At 40.5% G+C, this 17,119-nt stretch overlaps 3 protein-coding genes across 3 annotated transcripts in view; 2 read left to right on the top strand and 1 right to left on the bottom strand.

Moving 5' to 3' along the window:
* The window catches only part of LOC125152410 (zinc finger protein OZF-like), a 516,059-nt gene that overhangs the window by 258,879 nt on the left and 240,061 nt on the right, over nucleotides 1–17,119 (top strand). The gene's annotated exons all lie outside the window — the stretch shown is intronic.
* Nucleotides 165–17,119, top strand: part of LOC125152434 (zinc finger and SCAN domain-containing protein 4-like) — a 42,080-nt gene continuing 25,125 nt past the window's right edge. Inside the window, exon 1 of the mRNA XM_047834366.1 lies at nucleotides 165–225. The gene's annotated coding sequence lies outside the window, so the exon portion shown is untranslated. The remainder of the gene's footprint in view (nucleotides 226–17,119) is intronic.
* Nucleotides 2,265–3,179, bottom strand: LOC125152444 (vomeronasal type-1 receptor 1). Its single transcript, XM_047834387.1, has one exon. It carries the CDS (start codon nucleotides 3,177–3,179, stop codon nucleotides 2,265–2,267), a length of 915 nt encoding a protein of 304 aa, XP_047690343.1.

Below are 17,119 nucleotides of genomic sequence, written 5' to 3'. Positions count from 1 at the left end.
ACAGAAACTTGAAAAATATAAGTCAAAGGGTGAGAACCGCTTGTGGGGTAGTAGAATGGGGTGGCAACCTGAGTGTAAACAGCAGGGGGGTCATTGTTGCCTTTGTTCCCTGCAGGGTTCTAATAGCACCCTCACTGTGTGGCCTGTGCCATCTGCAGCGGTTCCCAGCCCCAGCAGTAGTAGTTCTTTGCCCAGCCTTGTGAGTCTCATCCAGCACCTGCACAGGTTAGTTTTTTTTGGTTTTTTTTTTCTTCCAGACACCTTGGCGACCCCATGCAGATTACTGAGGTTTCTTCAGTGCCCATACCCTGTTCTCTGTTGTGCTTACGTAGGGATTCCAGACTCCTCCTCACCCTGAGCTCTGAGTACATGGAAATCCACAGAGTACAGCATGAAACTTCTAACCTATTTAAGGGCTGGAAGAAATCTTACTTGAAGTAGGAGCCGCTTCTAGAAGTCTTACTTGAGTTAGGAAGGTTATCTTTTGAGTTGAATAAAGGAGGAAGAAAATCCCAAAGTAACCGGCTCAAGCCATATATTACCTTTATTTCTAACAGGATGTGTCTGTTTCCTGTTGGATATATATTTTGCTATGTGTAGTTTACTCACACTGGAAGAAAGATGGGTTTCCTTGGCTTCATTGGGGAATGGAAAAGAGAGTGGAGGAGGGAATTTAATGTGTGGGCTGCAAGGTTGATTGGGATGGGCAGTGGGGAAGATGATTCTGGGTCATCAGAAATAGAGCATTAAAGAGGTGATAGCAGCGAGGAAGTTTTCCTTCTAGGTGTTAGTCCCTATTTATATACTGATGGAAGGTCAGTAGATAGGGGAAAATAGGTGAGGAAAGGGATCATGGAAAACAGCAGGTGTGAATTACTTAAAATGTTAACAGAATGGTTCATTAGGGAAATTTTATCCAAAACCATGATGAGGTATCACTCCACATCTACCAGGATGGCCGTGGGGCAGAAATGGTATTGACAAAGCCTTAGAAAAATTGGAGAAATTGGAGCCCTCATCTGTTGCTGATGGGAATGTAAAGTAGTGCAGTGTGAGATTGAACAATGTGAAAACCAGTTTAGCTGCTCCTCAAAAACTTGAATGTGGAAATACCATTGGGCCTAGCATTTAACACTCCTGGTATCCAACCCAAAGAATGGAAAGCAGGACTCAAACAAACACTTGTACACCAATGGTCATATTAGCACTCTTCACGATATCCAAAAGGTGGAAACAATCCAAGTATCTGTTAACACAGGAAAGGATTTTTAAAATGTGGTATTTTATACAATGGAATATTATTCAGCCACAAAAAGGAATGAAGTTCTTATACATACAACAAGATGGGTGAAACTTGAAAACATTATGCTAAGTGATTAAAGCCAGACCCAAAAAGATAAATATTATGATTCCATTCATAGGAAATACCCAGAATAGTCAAGCTCATAGAGACTGAACATAGGTTAGAGGTTAGCAGGGCCTAGGCAGAGAGGGAAATAGGAAATTATTGGTCAGTGGGTACATATTTTCTGTTTGGTTTGATTTTTTTTTAAGTTTCACGTGTCCAGCTATAAAGTAAATAAGCCACAGGGACAAAGATACAGCATAGGGAACAGAGTCAAATATATTGTAATAACCCTGCATGGTGATAGATGGTGGCTGCACTTACGGTGAGTGTTGTGTAATGTATAGAGTTGTCAAATCACTATGTTGTGTACTTGAAATTAACACAACTTTATATGTTGTATTATTTTCGTATATAAATTGTATTTTCACACATATATGTGAACTAGAAACAGATAGTGGTAATGGTAGTAGACACAGAACACTGCAGATTTACTTAATGCCACTGAATCGTATACTTGAAAATAATTAAAATGGAAAACTTTATATTACATATAATTTACTGCTATATATACACCAAAACACCTGCAAAGTGAGAGATTTTGTCTAAATCCCCAAACTCACAATTTTTCCTCTGTTCTACTATTTCAAAATTTCATGGATTTTTCTATGGATGAAGCTAAAACAATTTGAGTAATGTTTGTGTAAACAACTTACATAATATTCACGTGCTCCTTTTATAGGGTTCATGAGTTCTAGGACCTAATTGTTTCAGTCTACACAGCATAATACTGTCTTATCAAAAATCTGAAAATTATTGATCCCTAAGTATTAGCAGATGATGGAAAGAATGATTGAATTTCCCATAGAGAACAGAGTCTTATGGTCTCAGCCAAATTAGCAAAAGCTGTTTACCTTGCCTAGCCGATAAAACAGAACCGGTTTTGCAGTTTACCAGTGACACGAGTATCACTGAAAATGAGCACAAAGGGACTGAATGTTGAGAAACATAAAGACAAAAATATAGAGGCATCCACCAGCCACTGGCCTGGAATAACAAATAGAATCATCCAAACAGACAAAAGAGAAGACAGTGAGTAAAAAGAGAGAAAGCAGCTCACAAGGATCAAAATGGTGCACGTAGCTCTGGCCTCGGGAGAAGGTCTAGGAGAATGGCCGTTGCTGTGAATATATTGGACCTGTTGCCTGTGTCTGTGTAGGAAAATAACCATGGAGCCACTAGCCCAGACCATGAAGGCCAAACATGCGAGGTCAATTGTAGAAAATAGGGCTGTCACTATAAACTTTAAAAATCGGTCTGGATTTAATGGGGAGCAGTATCCATAATTTATCTTCACACTAAGGTTTTTACTGTGCGTTGGACCAGCCATTTTAATAGGAATAAAGATGCTTACCAAGAGATGCAGGATCCAGCAAAGGCAACAGCACAAGTAAATGCACTTTGAGGATCTCCTGAGCTCCATCAAACTAAAGACATTGAGGCAAAGCCTAACGGCTTGGAAGCCACTGAGGAGGGAGGTGGTGCTGAGGCAGACCCCCCTGGCTACTCTGTGGAAGTAGAAGAAAAACTTACATCCAGCCTCATTCAGGAAATATGTTGCTCCAAAAGCTGCCGTTATATGAGGGATCCCTCTGGAGAAAAGCACCAAGGAGTTGGCTAAGACCAGTTGATTGAGAATCACGTCTGTGGGTCTCACCTTGTGTCCAGTGAGCAGAGTGAAGTTATAAAGACAAAGAAGGGAGAAGTTTCCAAGGATTCCCACTCCCAGCTGAGTGACTAAGGTAATCCCGATTTGCCACTTGACAGAAGCCATCACGTCATCTATGGAACATTGGTTTCAGTTGCAGCCAGAGGAATGCAGTTTGACAAACAAAAAGAAATATTTACCACCAAACCCAGTAGCCTCCAGCGCTAAGCTTAGCACATTCTTTCTAAATTTAAATAAACACTATAGGGGCGCCTGGGTGGCTCAGTCGGTGAAGCATCCAACTTCAGCTCAGGTCATGATCTCACGGTTCATGAGTTCGAGCCCAGCGTCTGGCTCTGTGATGACAGCTCGGAACCGGGGGCCTGCTTCAGATTCTGTGTCTCCCTCTCTGGCCCTCTCCTGCTGGCGCTTTGCCTCTCTTTCTCTCTCAAAAATAAACATTAAAATTTTTTTTAAAAGAAAAAAAATAAACATTATATATGTATGCTCATGGGTACAGAGTCTATTCCTGAAGGTTCCACTTGGAAACAAATGTCTGTTCACTGGAACATGGTGAGTGATTTATGGCCCATCTGCACAACAGAGTTTTCCACACCTGTGAATTGAGTGAGGAGGATCTCTAGACTCTGATCTGCAGTTATGAACTGTGTGTATTCTGAAGTGAGAAGCAAGGTACAAAACTGTGTGTAACATGCTAAGGTTTCCCCAAGTGTGTGGAGGAGTGACAATATGGACACAGAACATATATAGGATGGGGCTAATTTTAAAGCTAGACTTGTAAGGAAGAAATGTTGTCATAGTGCCTTATGTGTACAAATGTACATATTTCACATAATTATTAAATAATGTTAAATTAATTGTTTTAAAAGCACTAAATTCAAATGTTACAAAATTTGATTGGCTATCCATGTGGCTGTCCCTGTATGTAAAGGAAATATGAATAGGGAAATACATTTCAAGTGAATTGAAAATTAGAATTTTGAGTGTATATCCTGAACGGGGATAAATGGAGGCAAAACTATCTGCCCAAATCTTAACTTTTGTCTGCATATTTTACTATAATGTATTTGTATGGTATTTTGGGAACAAACATATTCGTATAAATGGGAAATAAATCCTTCCCTGTAAGACAAAACAAATGCACATATGAAACCAAAGATTCTGAGTAAAAGTCTAAAGCCTACATTTGACAGAAATAATACCAACTCCTATAGTATTGGTTTTAACTTGCATGTATTTCATTTTTCTTTTCATTGAAAAAAATCTAGAAATTATAAACAACTTCACGACAGTGCCTAATTCTAGCGCCCAGTTTATGGACACCTAATACAGTTTTTCCGTATAAGAAGCAGTGTGGTTTAGGAAAAAAGAAAAAACTGACATATTCCAGACTTAGGGCAGGAACCTCCAAAGATCATCCCAAAACGGCTTGCTTGGCAAGGGAATAGAGGAAACCATCAGTGCTGAGGGTTACTTTGGGAGGTGGCAAGGTCTGTCCTGAAGAAGCTGTCACTGCCCCACTTTGGTGCAACGGTAACTTGAAAGGATTGACATAGATAAACCAAAGGCATATATAGACAAGTAATGCAAAAGTTAATGCTGGAAGATGTTAGGGAAACAACTAATTCTGAAAACTGGTAAAGGGTGACTATCAACCATTACTCCTGCATTAGCTGAACAGCCTGCGTTTTGCATTAAGAAATGTCTGTGGAGGCACACAAAAAAAAATGGCCTGTTTGGATAAGACCTGTGGATGTCGGATAAAAATATTTCATCATGGGAAAAGATTCAGAGATACAAAATTAAATAGTAAAAAATAAATTCAACGACATTTGAGGAGAGACTTCCTCATGAGGACAATCCCTTCTTCCAGAGTCACTGATGTTTCAGTCTTGGTTGATGAAGTATGAAGACTTCTTCAGATTGCAAAGACACAAAGCCAGCCTGCTGGACAGCAATTTACGGAGTCACGGTCTTCCTGGCATGGATTAAGGAGCAATAGCTGTAAGATAGGTTTAAAGTTCCATGATTGAAAACTGAGATGGTTATACACTTGAGAAACATCGGAATTGTTACTAGGATAAATCACGTAATTTAGAATAGTCTCAAATCAAGACAGTTTAAATTTTCCTTTTTAGGCAATAGCCTTTTCCAAGGTGTCAGTGAATAGTGAAAGACTAGTGGAATTTTGGAAAACAACATTAAAATAAACTAATATGAGGGGAACATTGATTGAAAACCAGAAACTACTTAAGTCATACGGTTCATTTTGAATAACAACAAAGAAAACTATCATCCTAGATGGAAATTTTTGGAATGTTAACAATAAAATTCACACTAAGAAGTATGTTACTGAATAAAATTCCAATGAAAATGTTAACATTTCTCTTTTTTTAATATTTATTTATTTTTGAGAGAGAGAGAGAGAAACGGGAGGGGCAGAGAGAGAGAGAGGGAGACACAGAATCCAAAGTAGGCTCCAGGCTCTTAGCTGTCAGCACAGAGCCCAATACGGAACTTGAACCCATGAACCATGAGATCATGACCTGAGCTGAAGCTGAGTGTTTGAGCCTCCCAGGTGCCCCCAAAATGTTAACATTTCAAAATTTTCTCTATTAACATCAAACGTATGCAAAATTTTAAATGTTTTTTTTTTAAATTTTTTTTCAACGTTTATTTATTTTGGGGACAGAGAGAGACAGAGCATGAACGGGGGAGGGGCAGAGAGAGAGGGAGACACAGAATCGGAAACAGGCTCCAGGCTCTGAGCCATCAGCCCAGAGCCTGACGCGGGGCTCGAACTCACAGACCGCGAGATCGTGACCTGGCTGAAGTCGGACGCTTAACCGACTGCGCCACCCAGGCGCCCCCAAAATTTTAAATGTTTAATGAAAAGAACTTTCCTTACTATATATAAAGTATATAATAACTATGGGTTACTACTGGCAAAAACCAAATATGGAATAGAATAAGGAGATTACAAATTATCTATGTTTGCAGGTATTTATGAGATAAATTTATAGAAGTTTATATATGATAAAAGTTAATGCTGAATTATTTTGGAGAAATGAGTTTTTTAATATATGGTAGTAAAATATTTGGAGACTTAGTTAAGACATCACAGGTATATTTTTTGAGCTCTAATCTTAAGAAAATAAATAACTACTGGATCTAAACCTAAGAAATGTCTAATCTCTTAGCTAAAAATATGTTCTCTTTTTGAACTTATTTATTTTTTAAAATATTTTTTAAAGAGAGGGAGTGTGTGAGTGGGGGAGACAGGTAGAGGGGGGAGAGAGAGAGAGAGAGAGAGAGAGAGAGAGAGAGAGAGAGAATGAATCTTAAGCAGGCTCCATGATCAGAGCAGAGTCTGGCTCAGGGCTCAATCCCACGACCCTGGGATCATGACCTGAGCCAATATCAAGAGTTGGGCACTCAGCCGACTGAGCCACCCAGATGCCCCTGGTAGTAGTATATTTTCATAATTTTGGCTGAGCCAAGTATTACTAAGTGTGCACCAAAACTGAGGATTTAAAACATTTGTAGCACATTTGTATTTATGTATAGTTAAGGGGCTCCTGGGTGGCTCAGTTGGTTGAACGTCCAACTCTCAATTTCAGCTCAGGTCATGATCTCAGGGTCGTGGGATTGAGCCCTGCATCGGGCTCCTTGCTGAGTGTGGAGCCTGCTTAAGATTCTCTCTCTCTCTCCCTCTGTGCCTCTCCCCTGCACGCTGTCTCTAAAATAAAAAAAAGATAATAATTAAAAGTGTTTTCATGCTTATACTGTGTTTTTACTGAAAGACCCCTCAAACAAATAGAAAAATGAAACTCAAAGAAAGCATTTGAATATGTAGAAGCAGCAATTATAATAATCTCGGTGTTTCTTTGGCAATGTAAATGAACAGGCAACTCTTAGAAAAGAAAGCATACATTATAAAATGTGTTTTTCTCACAAACATCAGAAAAAAACAAATTATACCAAAAATGACATTGTACTTTTTAAATGCACACATACTCTTGCTGAAATTTCATTAGGGTCGGTTTCCTCTAGAAAAATTGCATCATTTTTATTGCATATCAGAAAAGATACACAATTTGGAGTTTTCTTATTGGCCTGCTGTGTTACACATTTTAAAATATGTAACTGACTGTGACCTCGGGATATTCAGATGCACCAGTGGAATCCCCTTTCACTGTCTCCCGTGTACTCCACCCTGACCCTCAATAAAGGCGCTTGCCTAGAGGTCCTCCTCCATTTCCTCTTCCATCCCCCACCTTCTCCACCTGCTTGGTTGAGTCAACCCCCTTGGCTCTTCCACCAATGACCCCCTGCTGGTGTGCCCGGACTCTGTCTCTGTAGGACCCGTGACTATAATAAACTGTTTTTCTGGCCCTCTCTTGTGTCTGGTTGAACCTGACACACCATGTCATGACAGATACAAAACAGCTGCCAATTTAAAATGTTTTGAAAATCATTTAGAATACTGAATACATAAAATTTTACCTGATACATTTTTTTCTCTTGTTTTCTGGAATGATTGTGCAATTTGAGATTAAAGTAAATGCTGTGTAAAATACATTTCAATTCTATTTTAGTAACTGAAATAGAGCAGTTTGTATTTAAGTGTGGGGGAGACACCTCACGCTTGGTAAACAACCTAATGGGCTAGTGATAAGAGAGTCCGTGGGGTGAATAGGAGGAAAACCCCTCACTAGTAAGGATCCATCATATTCCTTGGACATTGATTAATATGTTTCATAAAAGAATGCAGAAGGTGAATTCACTCAGCCGTAAATCAGCAGATGTGACTTAAGAGAGATCTTCGTGACTGAATATAAATTGGTCTAGAAGGATCCTCCACAAGTAAAGCAGGGTTAACTGTCTGGGCTGGGAAGGAGGAAAGGGGCAGGGGAGGGGGTGTCAGAGTGGAAATCCACCTGAAATTTATGCATGAATTGATTTCCTAAAAATTTCATGGTGAAATTCGTAGTTTTTAAATTTAAAATTTTATAATTAAAAAAAGTTTGTTTATTTTAAGAGAGAGAGAGAGAGAGAGAGAACAAGGCAAGGGACAGAGAGAATTCCAAGCAGGCTTGGTGCTGTTAGTGCAGAGCCTGACATGGGGCTCGATCTCATGAACGATGAGCTCATGACCTGAGCCCAAATCAAGACTTGGGGGCGGGGGAGGGGGGATGCCTGGGCGGCTCGGTCTGTTAAGCATCCGACTCTTGATGTTCCCTCTCTCTCTCTCTCTCTCTCTCAAAATAAATAAACATTTTTTTAAAAGCCCACATGAGAGTCCTAAAATCTGAAATTGCCGTGGTTACTGATCATTCCAGCCCTTAAAGACTTCAGAAGTACAAAGGCAATAAAGGATCATGACATTCCCATAATCACAGGGTGTTGGGCAACAAAGGGAGGATCCAAATTAAGTGACTCCTGCTCTTAGCAAGGGGGCGTGAACTTCCCCGTCAAACAAGTTCTCCAGTCAGAATTTTATTCTATTGTTTTATTCTTATCTTTTTAGTTTGATAAACATACATCTTGGAGGGTAGAGAGAGCAATAGGTTAACGGCAGAAGAAGACTAACAAGGCACTTTTACCATCCGCTGGATTACACAGCAGGGTAATACTACTATTGGAAGACTACTGAAGTCTCTGATTATTCCTCCCTCGCTGCTCCAGCCCCAAATCCTACAACCATTAGGCACAGTGTTCTTCAAATAATAATCTCTCTTAACTGGGGGATGAGATTGGTTTTTTAATTCTGTAAACAGAAGATAAATATTAACATTCTTCTTTTTTTTTTTTTTTTAATTTTTTTTTTAAACGTTTATTTATTTTTGAGACAGAGAGAGACAGAGCATGAACAGGGGAGGGGCAGAGAGAGAGGGAGACACAGAATCTGAAACAGGCTCCAGCCTCTGAGCTGTCAGCACAGAGCCCGACGCGGGGCTCGAACTCACGGCCCGTGAGATCATGACCTGAGCCGAAGTCGGACGCTTAACCGACCAAGCCACCCAGGCGCCCCTTAACATTCTTCTGATGACAAAGTTTCAACCTTTGTCATCACAGCTTCAGTTAGTACAACTGGCTCACCAGAAAATCTAACAAGTAAATTCGTGTTCTAGCACCTGTCACACAGACCCCAGGCAACTACTCAGAGGCTGGAGTTCATTGTCATTATCTAACTGTTGGGCACATATCTACTGTGTGAAGTCTTTAGAGCGTGTCCTATGATGTTCAGCATCTTCAGAGAGAAATGAAAGATTTCATAGAAGCTGTAACTCTGAGGAGAGAGGAGAAATGCCAGGTAGCCGTAAAGAAGGTGGGTAAAGGCAGGATGCCTGGGTGGCTCAGTCAGTTAAGCATCTGACTCTTGATTTTGGTTCAGGTCATGATCTCATGGTTCATGGGTTTGAGCCCCTAGTGGGACTATGTGCTCACATTGCAGAGCCTGTTTGGGATTCTCTCTCTCTCCCTCTTTCTCTGCCCCTTCCCTTCCCTGCCTCCTCTCTCTCTCCCCCCTTCCTCTCTCCCTCTCTGAAAATAAATAAATAAACATTAAAACAAAAAAGAATGTGGGCAAGGGGGTGGTAGGTGTCAGATGTTCTCAGGAAACGTCATTTTTCACTAGACACAGAAATATGTTTCTGTTTCAACCCATAAAACATGGAGCAAGAGAGAGCATGTGTGCACTTTATATCTGTGTTTTTTACTGGATTTTTTGTGATATAACTCTCCTATGAATCTCACACTTATCTAAAAAAAACAAAAACAAAAACTAGACACTTACCCCAAATAACATTTGGAATCAGGACAGTAGGTGTTCGAGAAGCATCTGTGCAGAGGTGGAAAGGAGCATCTGAACCCAGGATAAAGGTTTGGGACTCCATGATCTCATCTCCATGGTGTAAAGTAATTATCGTGTCACCAGTAATTTTGGTGACAATACCTGCACAGGGAGTTGAGATTTTCAATGAAAAACATTTGCAGGTTGTACAAATTACTGAAAGCAATTAATGTTGAATTACAAAGTTTTCTGTCAAAAGTTTCAGGGATAACTAAGGAACAACTTAATTGTGAAACATTTAAAAAATAAATCTCAAGGAACACTAAGGAGGCCAGACAACATTGGGATCTCTTAAGTTGGAGAATGAAACCAAACACTTCATTATGCAGGATTATTAATCATTTTGGAAGTTTGTCTGAAAATATGATTCCTTTCCATTCCTGAGCTCACTGTGGGTACTGACTGAAATGAGTAGAGATTAAAAAAAAAAATAGCTGGGTGGTTCAAATAAACAGAAATCTGTGATGTTACATTCATTAAGTGTTTTCCAAGATATTTATCAGAGTTCTTATGTTGGTTGGGCACTTTGGTGGCTACACTGGACCATCATTGTACAAAACACAGAAACTAACTTCTTTAAAAAGTGTTTTTAATTCATTTATTTTGAGAGAGATAGCACGAGTGGGGGGAGGGGCAGAGAGAGGGAGAGAGAGAATCTCAAGCAGGATTTGCACTGTCAGCACGGAATGGAACCCCACACGTGACTTGAACTCACGGACCATGAGATCATGACCTGAGCCAAAACCAAGAGTCAGATGCTTAACCAACAGAGCCACCCAGGCACCCCAGAAACTAATTTCTTTTAGAGAAACAACATTAAAGAAACCAAGCTTTTAAATTCTTTTTTTTTTTAATTTTTAATGTTTATTTATTTTTGAGAGAGAGACAACATACAACTGGGGGAGGGGCAGTGAGAGTGAGTGGGAGACATAGAATCCAAAGCAGGCTTCAGGCTCTGAGCCATCAGCACAGAGCCCCATGCAGGGCTTGAACCCGCGAACCATGAGATCATGACCTGAGCCAAAGTCAGATGCTTAACTGACTGAGCTATCCAGGCGCCCCTAAATTCTTTAATTTATTATAGGTCATTGTGTTCTATGGAAAATGGAAAAGAGCAGAGCATGGGTGATGAAAAGTTCAGTGGTCAAGGAAGGGTAGCGACATTAAGTAGGATATTCATAATAAGACTCTTAGGGAAGAAAATATTTTAAAGAGGTAAGGGGGCAGGTTTGATTCTTCCTTTTAAATCTTTCAGTGCAATGTTTTCCCTTGCATTAGTGTAGCCACCCAGGTGCTCCTCCAGCTATTTTCTTTATGGTGAGGTCAGTTATGTTAAATTATATTTAAACCTCTATTGAACTTTTGTGTGCTACTTCTCTTTCTTGCTGAAAAGACCATTTGCATGGATTGGCATTTCTAACTTTTAATTTTGATGCAATTTGAAACGTACAGAAAAGATGCGGGCAAGGGAAAGAGAAAGTTTCTGTGCTCTTTAAGAAGATTCATACTGTACCTAGGGGCGCCTGGGTGGCTCAGTCAGTTGAACACCGACTTTGGCTCAGGTCATAATCTCACATCCGTGGGTTGGCTCTGTGCTGACAGCTCAGAGCCTGGAGCCTGCTTCAGATTCTGTCTCTCCCTCTCTCTCCCTGCCCCTCCCCTGCTTGTGCTCTGTCTCTCTCTGTCTCTCAGAAAATAAAAATAAAATGTTAAAAAAAAAAAAAAGATTCACATCCTAGGGGTACCTGGATGGCTCAGTTGGTTGAGCATCTGACTCTTGATTTCGGCCCAGGTCATGGTCTCATGTTTTGTAAAATTGACCCCCACATTGGGCTTCAGGCCAGCAGCACGGAGCCTGCTTTGGATTCTGTCTCCTCCATTCTCTGCCCCTCCCCTGTTCATGTTCTCTCTCTCAAAATACATAAATAAATAAATATTAAAAAAAAAAAGACTCACACCCTCCTACTCCTATACTTCTCTCTTACTTCCCTTCATATTTTTCCAGCTTTATTGAGATTTAATTGACATATAACATGTAATTTTAAAGCGTACAATGTGATGATTTGATACATTATATATTGCAACATGATGAACAAAATAGCATTAATTAACACCTCCATTACCTCACATAATTACCTTTTTTTTGGGTGTATGTGTGGTGAGAACATTTAAGGTCTACTCTCTTAACAACATTCAGGTATGTAATATAGTATTGTTAACTAAAGTCACCATACTGTACATGGGGTCCCCAGAACTCATTCACCTTAAAACCGGAAGTTTGTACTCTGATCAACACCCGCCCCCTTCCCTCACCTCTCAGTTTGTGGCAACCACCATTCTATTGTTTCTGTGAGTTCAGCTCTGTTAGGTTACATGTATAAGTGAGATCATGAGGCATTTGTCTTTCTATGTCTGACTTATTTTACTTAACATAATGCCCTCAAGTTTCATCCATGTTATTGCAAAATTTTCTCACAGCTGGTTTTCCACTATATATATCTCTTTGAGATTCTGATTTCACTTACTTTGAATATATACCCAGAAGTAGCATTGCTGAATCACGTATTTTAAATTTTTTGAGGAACCTCCATACTGGTTTCCATGGTACCAATATCCATCCCCACCAACAGTGCACAAGTATCTCTTTTTCTTTCTTCCGCTTTATCTATTCTGTTGATGGTCTCTAGAGCATATTCATTTAATTTATTGTATTCTTCAGCTCTAGAGTTTCTTTTTGGTTCTTTTTTTAGGATTTCCATCTTGTTAAACTCCTCATTTTATTCATATATTGTTTTCCTGATTTCATCGAATTGTTTTTTCTGTGCCATCATACACATCATTGAACTTCCTTAAAACACCTGTTTTGGATTCTTTATCAGGTAAATCACAGGTCTCCATGTCTTTGGGGTCAGTTATTGGAAAATTACTGTGTTCTTTTGGGGATATTATGTTTCCTTGATTTTTCATGTTCCTTGAAGTCCTGTATTGTTATCTTCTCATTTGAAGTAGGAGTTACCTCTTCCAGTCTTTACTTGCTACTCCAGGAAATAAATACCTTCTGTCAGCCCTGCTAAGGATTCTGAGGTTTTCTCAGAACTTCTATAGGTACAACTCCCAACTCCTCCACACTTCTTGCCTCCTCTTGTAGCAGAATACTTAAACTTGTATGCCACCTCTCCAGCCTCCGTAGTCAGGCCGAGGTGCTCACAGCCTCCCTTTCGTTTTTGTTTTTCCAAGAGTTGTGCTAAATGCTCAAGGTTGTGGTCTCTCCTAGACCCACAGATTCACTGGCTTTCTGCTTGCATTCACTAGCGGTCTGCAAAAGCTCACTCTTTCGGTTGTTGAGAGTGTGGCTCTCAGGGATGTGGCTTCAGGGTGGAGGTGTGCAAGTGAGACATGTGGATTGCTGGGGGTGGCTATGGGTCAGTTGAAGGGCTCTTCAGACAAGGCATCCCCAGCAGCTCATGGGAGGGCCTATTAATGAAGTCCAGGCTCAGTAAGATCCCTGTCCCTTTTATACGTTCTGTCCTGACCCCGTGACCACTCTTCTCCCAACCTCTCACCACCCTCCAGTAGTGTGACTCATAGCTCAGTCCTCTGGATGGGGTGAGAGACAGATGGGCCTCTTTGGCAGCGTTCTGCACAGCTGTGGAAGCCAGGCACTCACGCATGTGCTCTCACTTCTCCCCACGGGAGAAATAAGGACCAAGAAGGGCTCTCTTGGCACTCAGCTGTGCCACCTGTGGGGAGGAGTGACACAGATTCAGTCAGTGTTCCTCTTACCCTATCCAGTGACTCCAATGCCAGATTTTCTTTTTTTGGCTCCAATAGTGTGCTAGAACTTCTTCACTGGACCCCTGGACCTTTACAAAAGCTATCTCCTCCACATGTGGTTGTATAAATCAGTGTTCTCCAGGGGTTCCCAGACCATAGCCAAGAGGGAATGAAGCCAGTTCATGGGCTACTTCAGGGTCCACAGTGAGACCGAGGTCTGTAAGCCCAGTGCACCAGTGGGCGAGACTGTGGTTCCCTTGGTGTATAGTGCTGGTGATGGAATCAAAGCTGAACAGGGCTGTAGCTGCATCTCCAAAGCTACAAAGCTGTTTCTGGGTCTGTCTCCAGGACCATCGTTGGTAAGTCAATTGCCCATGTGGGGCTGTCTCCTCTAAATGGCTCTCCTCATTCCTGGACTGCACTGGATTTCTCAGTCTCCTGTCTGAATCCTACAGTTCCCACAAAGACACTTTTTTTCCATGGGTGACCACCAAATTGTTGTTGAAGGGGCAGATATGAGGTGGGGATGTCTCATTCTGCCATCTTGCTGACGTCACTTGCTCCCTTACATTTATTTGACATTCTCATCCATGAGAAGCTAAGAGAATGCTGGCTCGGGGCGCCTGCGTGGCTCAGTTGGTTAAGCATCCAACTTTGTCTCGGGTCATGATCTCGCAGTTCGTGAGTTCAAGCCCTACTTCAGGCTCTGCACTGGTGTTGCAGACCCTGTTTGGGATTCTCTCTCTCTGCCCCTTCCCCACTTGAGCTCTCTCTGTCTCTCTCAAAATAAATAAATAAAATTTTAAAAAGAATGTTGGCTTATTGTTTCATTAAGCTTTATATTTTAGAGCAGTTTTAGATTTACAGCAAAATTGACAGGAAGGTACAGACGTGTCCATTATACAGCCCCCCCACACACATCTGCACAGACCCCCCACAGTCAAAATCCTGTCCCAGAATGGTACTTTTGTTACAACAGATAAACCTACATCGACACATCATTACTAACAAAATCCAACAGCTTACATTAGGGTTCTTTTTCTTCCTGGATGCCTTTCAGCATTGACTTCTGACAACTTCATCATAGTGTGTTTTGGAGACGTTCATTTTGCGTTGAGATGGTGAAGTGATCTATTACCTTTGTGAATGTGTCTATCTAGTTCTTTCCTGAGGTTTGGGAAGTTCTCAGCTATTATTTCTTTAAATAACCTCTCTGTCCCCTGTTCCTTCTGTTCTCCTTCTGGTATACTCATTATTTTTATGTTGGCTCTCCTAATGGAGCCTGATAGCTCTCAAATGGTTTCTTTGCCTTTTAAAAAATCTTAGAACTTGAATAATTCCAACAGTTCCATCTTCTAGATTGCTTATTCTCACTAAAATGAACTATTGGGACTTCATCAAAATAAAAAGCTTTTGCACAGAGAAGGAAATAATCAACAAAACTAAAAGGCAACTGACAGAATGGGAGAAGATATTTGCAAACAACGTATCAGATAAAGCATTAGTATCAAAAATCTATAAAGAACTTATCAAACTCCACACCCAAAAAACAAGTAATCCAGTGAAGAAATGGGCTAAAGACATGAATAGACACTTCTCCAAAGAAGACATCCAGATGGCCAACCGACACATGAAAAAAATGCTCAACATCACTCATGATCAGGGAAATAAAAATAAAAACCACACTGAGATACCACCTCACGCCGGTCAGAATGGCTAACATTAACAATCCAGGAAACAACAGATGTTGGTAAGGATGCGGAGAGAGCGGATCTCTTTTGAGCTGCTGGTGGGAATGCAAATTGGTGCAGCCACTCTGCAAAAAAGTATGGAGGTTCCTCAAAAAATTAAAAATAGAACTACCCTAGACCCGTCAATTGCACTACTAGGTATTTATCCAAGGGATACAGGTGTGCTGTTTCGAAGGGACACATGCACCCCAATGTTTATAGCAGCACTATCAACAATAGCCAAAGTATGGAAGGAGCCCCAATGTCCATCGATGGATGAATGGATAAAGAGGATGTGGTGTCTATATACAATGGATTATTACTCGGCGATCAAAAAGAATGAAGTCTTGCCATTTGCAACTACATGGATGGAACCGGAGGGTATGATGCTTGGCAAAATTAGTCAGAGAAAGACAAATATCATATAACTTCACTCATATGATGACTTTAAGACACAGAACAGATGAACCCAAGGGAAGGGAAGCAAAAATAATATAAAAACAGGAAGGGGGACAAAACATAAGAAACTCTTAAATATGGAGAACAGGGGCGCCTGGGTGGCGCAGTTGGTTAAGCGTCCGACTTCAGCCAGGTCACGATCTCGCGGTCCCGGAGTTCGAGCCCCGCGTCAGGCTCTGGGCTGATGGCTCAGAGCCTGGAGCCTGTTTCCGATTCTGTGTCTCCCTCTCTCTCTGCCCCTCCCCCGTTCACGCTCTGTCTCTCTCTGTCCCAAAAATAAATAAACGTTGAAAAAAAAAATTTTTTTTAAAAAATAAAAAAAAATATGGAGAACAAACAAGGTTACTGGAGGGTTTGTGGGAGGGGGGATGGGCTAAGTGGGTAAGGGGGATTAAGGAATCTACTCCTAAAATCATTGTTGCACTATATGCTAACTAACTTGGATGTAAATTAGAAAAATAAATTAAATTAAAAAATAGATTGCTTATTCTCTCTTCCTGCTGATCGGATCTTTTCAAATGCATTCTTCATCTCATGTGTTGAGTTCTTGAGCTCCAGAATTTGTTTGGTCCTTTTTTTTCTTTAGAATTTCAGTATCTTTGGCAAAGTACTCCTTTTGTTTAATTTTTTTTTCCAGAGTTCATTGAATTTCCTTTCTGAGCTCACTGAATTTTCTTCATAACAGCTATTTTGCATTCTCTATCAGTAGATCCCAATTTCTGTAACTTTGACTTTTGGTTACTGGAGAATTGTCATTTTCTTTTTGTGATACCATATTACTGTGATTTTTCATAGTGTGTGATAAAATGTGCCTTTGCCACTGCATTCAAAGTAGCAAACACGTTTGTCACAAGTAAAGTTTTGTTTCCTTTGATTTAACAGTTCAACAGGTTGGTAATTAGAGGCCTTTCTTTTGTTTTCCAGCAGGTGACGATATAGCACAAGTTTTTGGTTTCTCCTAACTGAGCTGCCACTGGGCTATACAGTAGACCCTTGAACCATTCTGGGGGTGGGTGTTAGGGGTCCTGACCCCCACTCAAAGATTCACTTATAACTTTGAACTCCCCCAGAACTTAACTTTTCTGATAGCCTACTGTGAGCCGGAAGACTTACTGGTAACACAAACAGCTGATTAACACATATTCTGTATGTTTTAAGTATTATATACCCTATTCTTATAATAAAGTAAGCTAGAGAAAAGAGGTTATTAAGATCATAAGGAAATA

This window comes from Prionailurus viverrinus, chromosome E2 (assembly GCF_022837055.1).
Source record: "Prionailurus viverrinus isolate Anna chromosome E2, UM_Priviv_1.0, whole genome shotgun sequence".
NCBI classification, from domain to species: Eukaryota; Metazoa; Chordata; class Mammalia; order Carnivora; family Felidae; genus Prionailurus; species Prionailurus viverrinus.
This window is presented reverse-complemented; position numbering and strand designations above follow the sequence as displayed.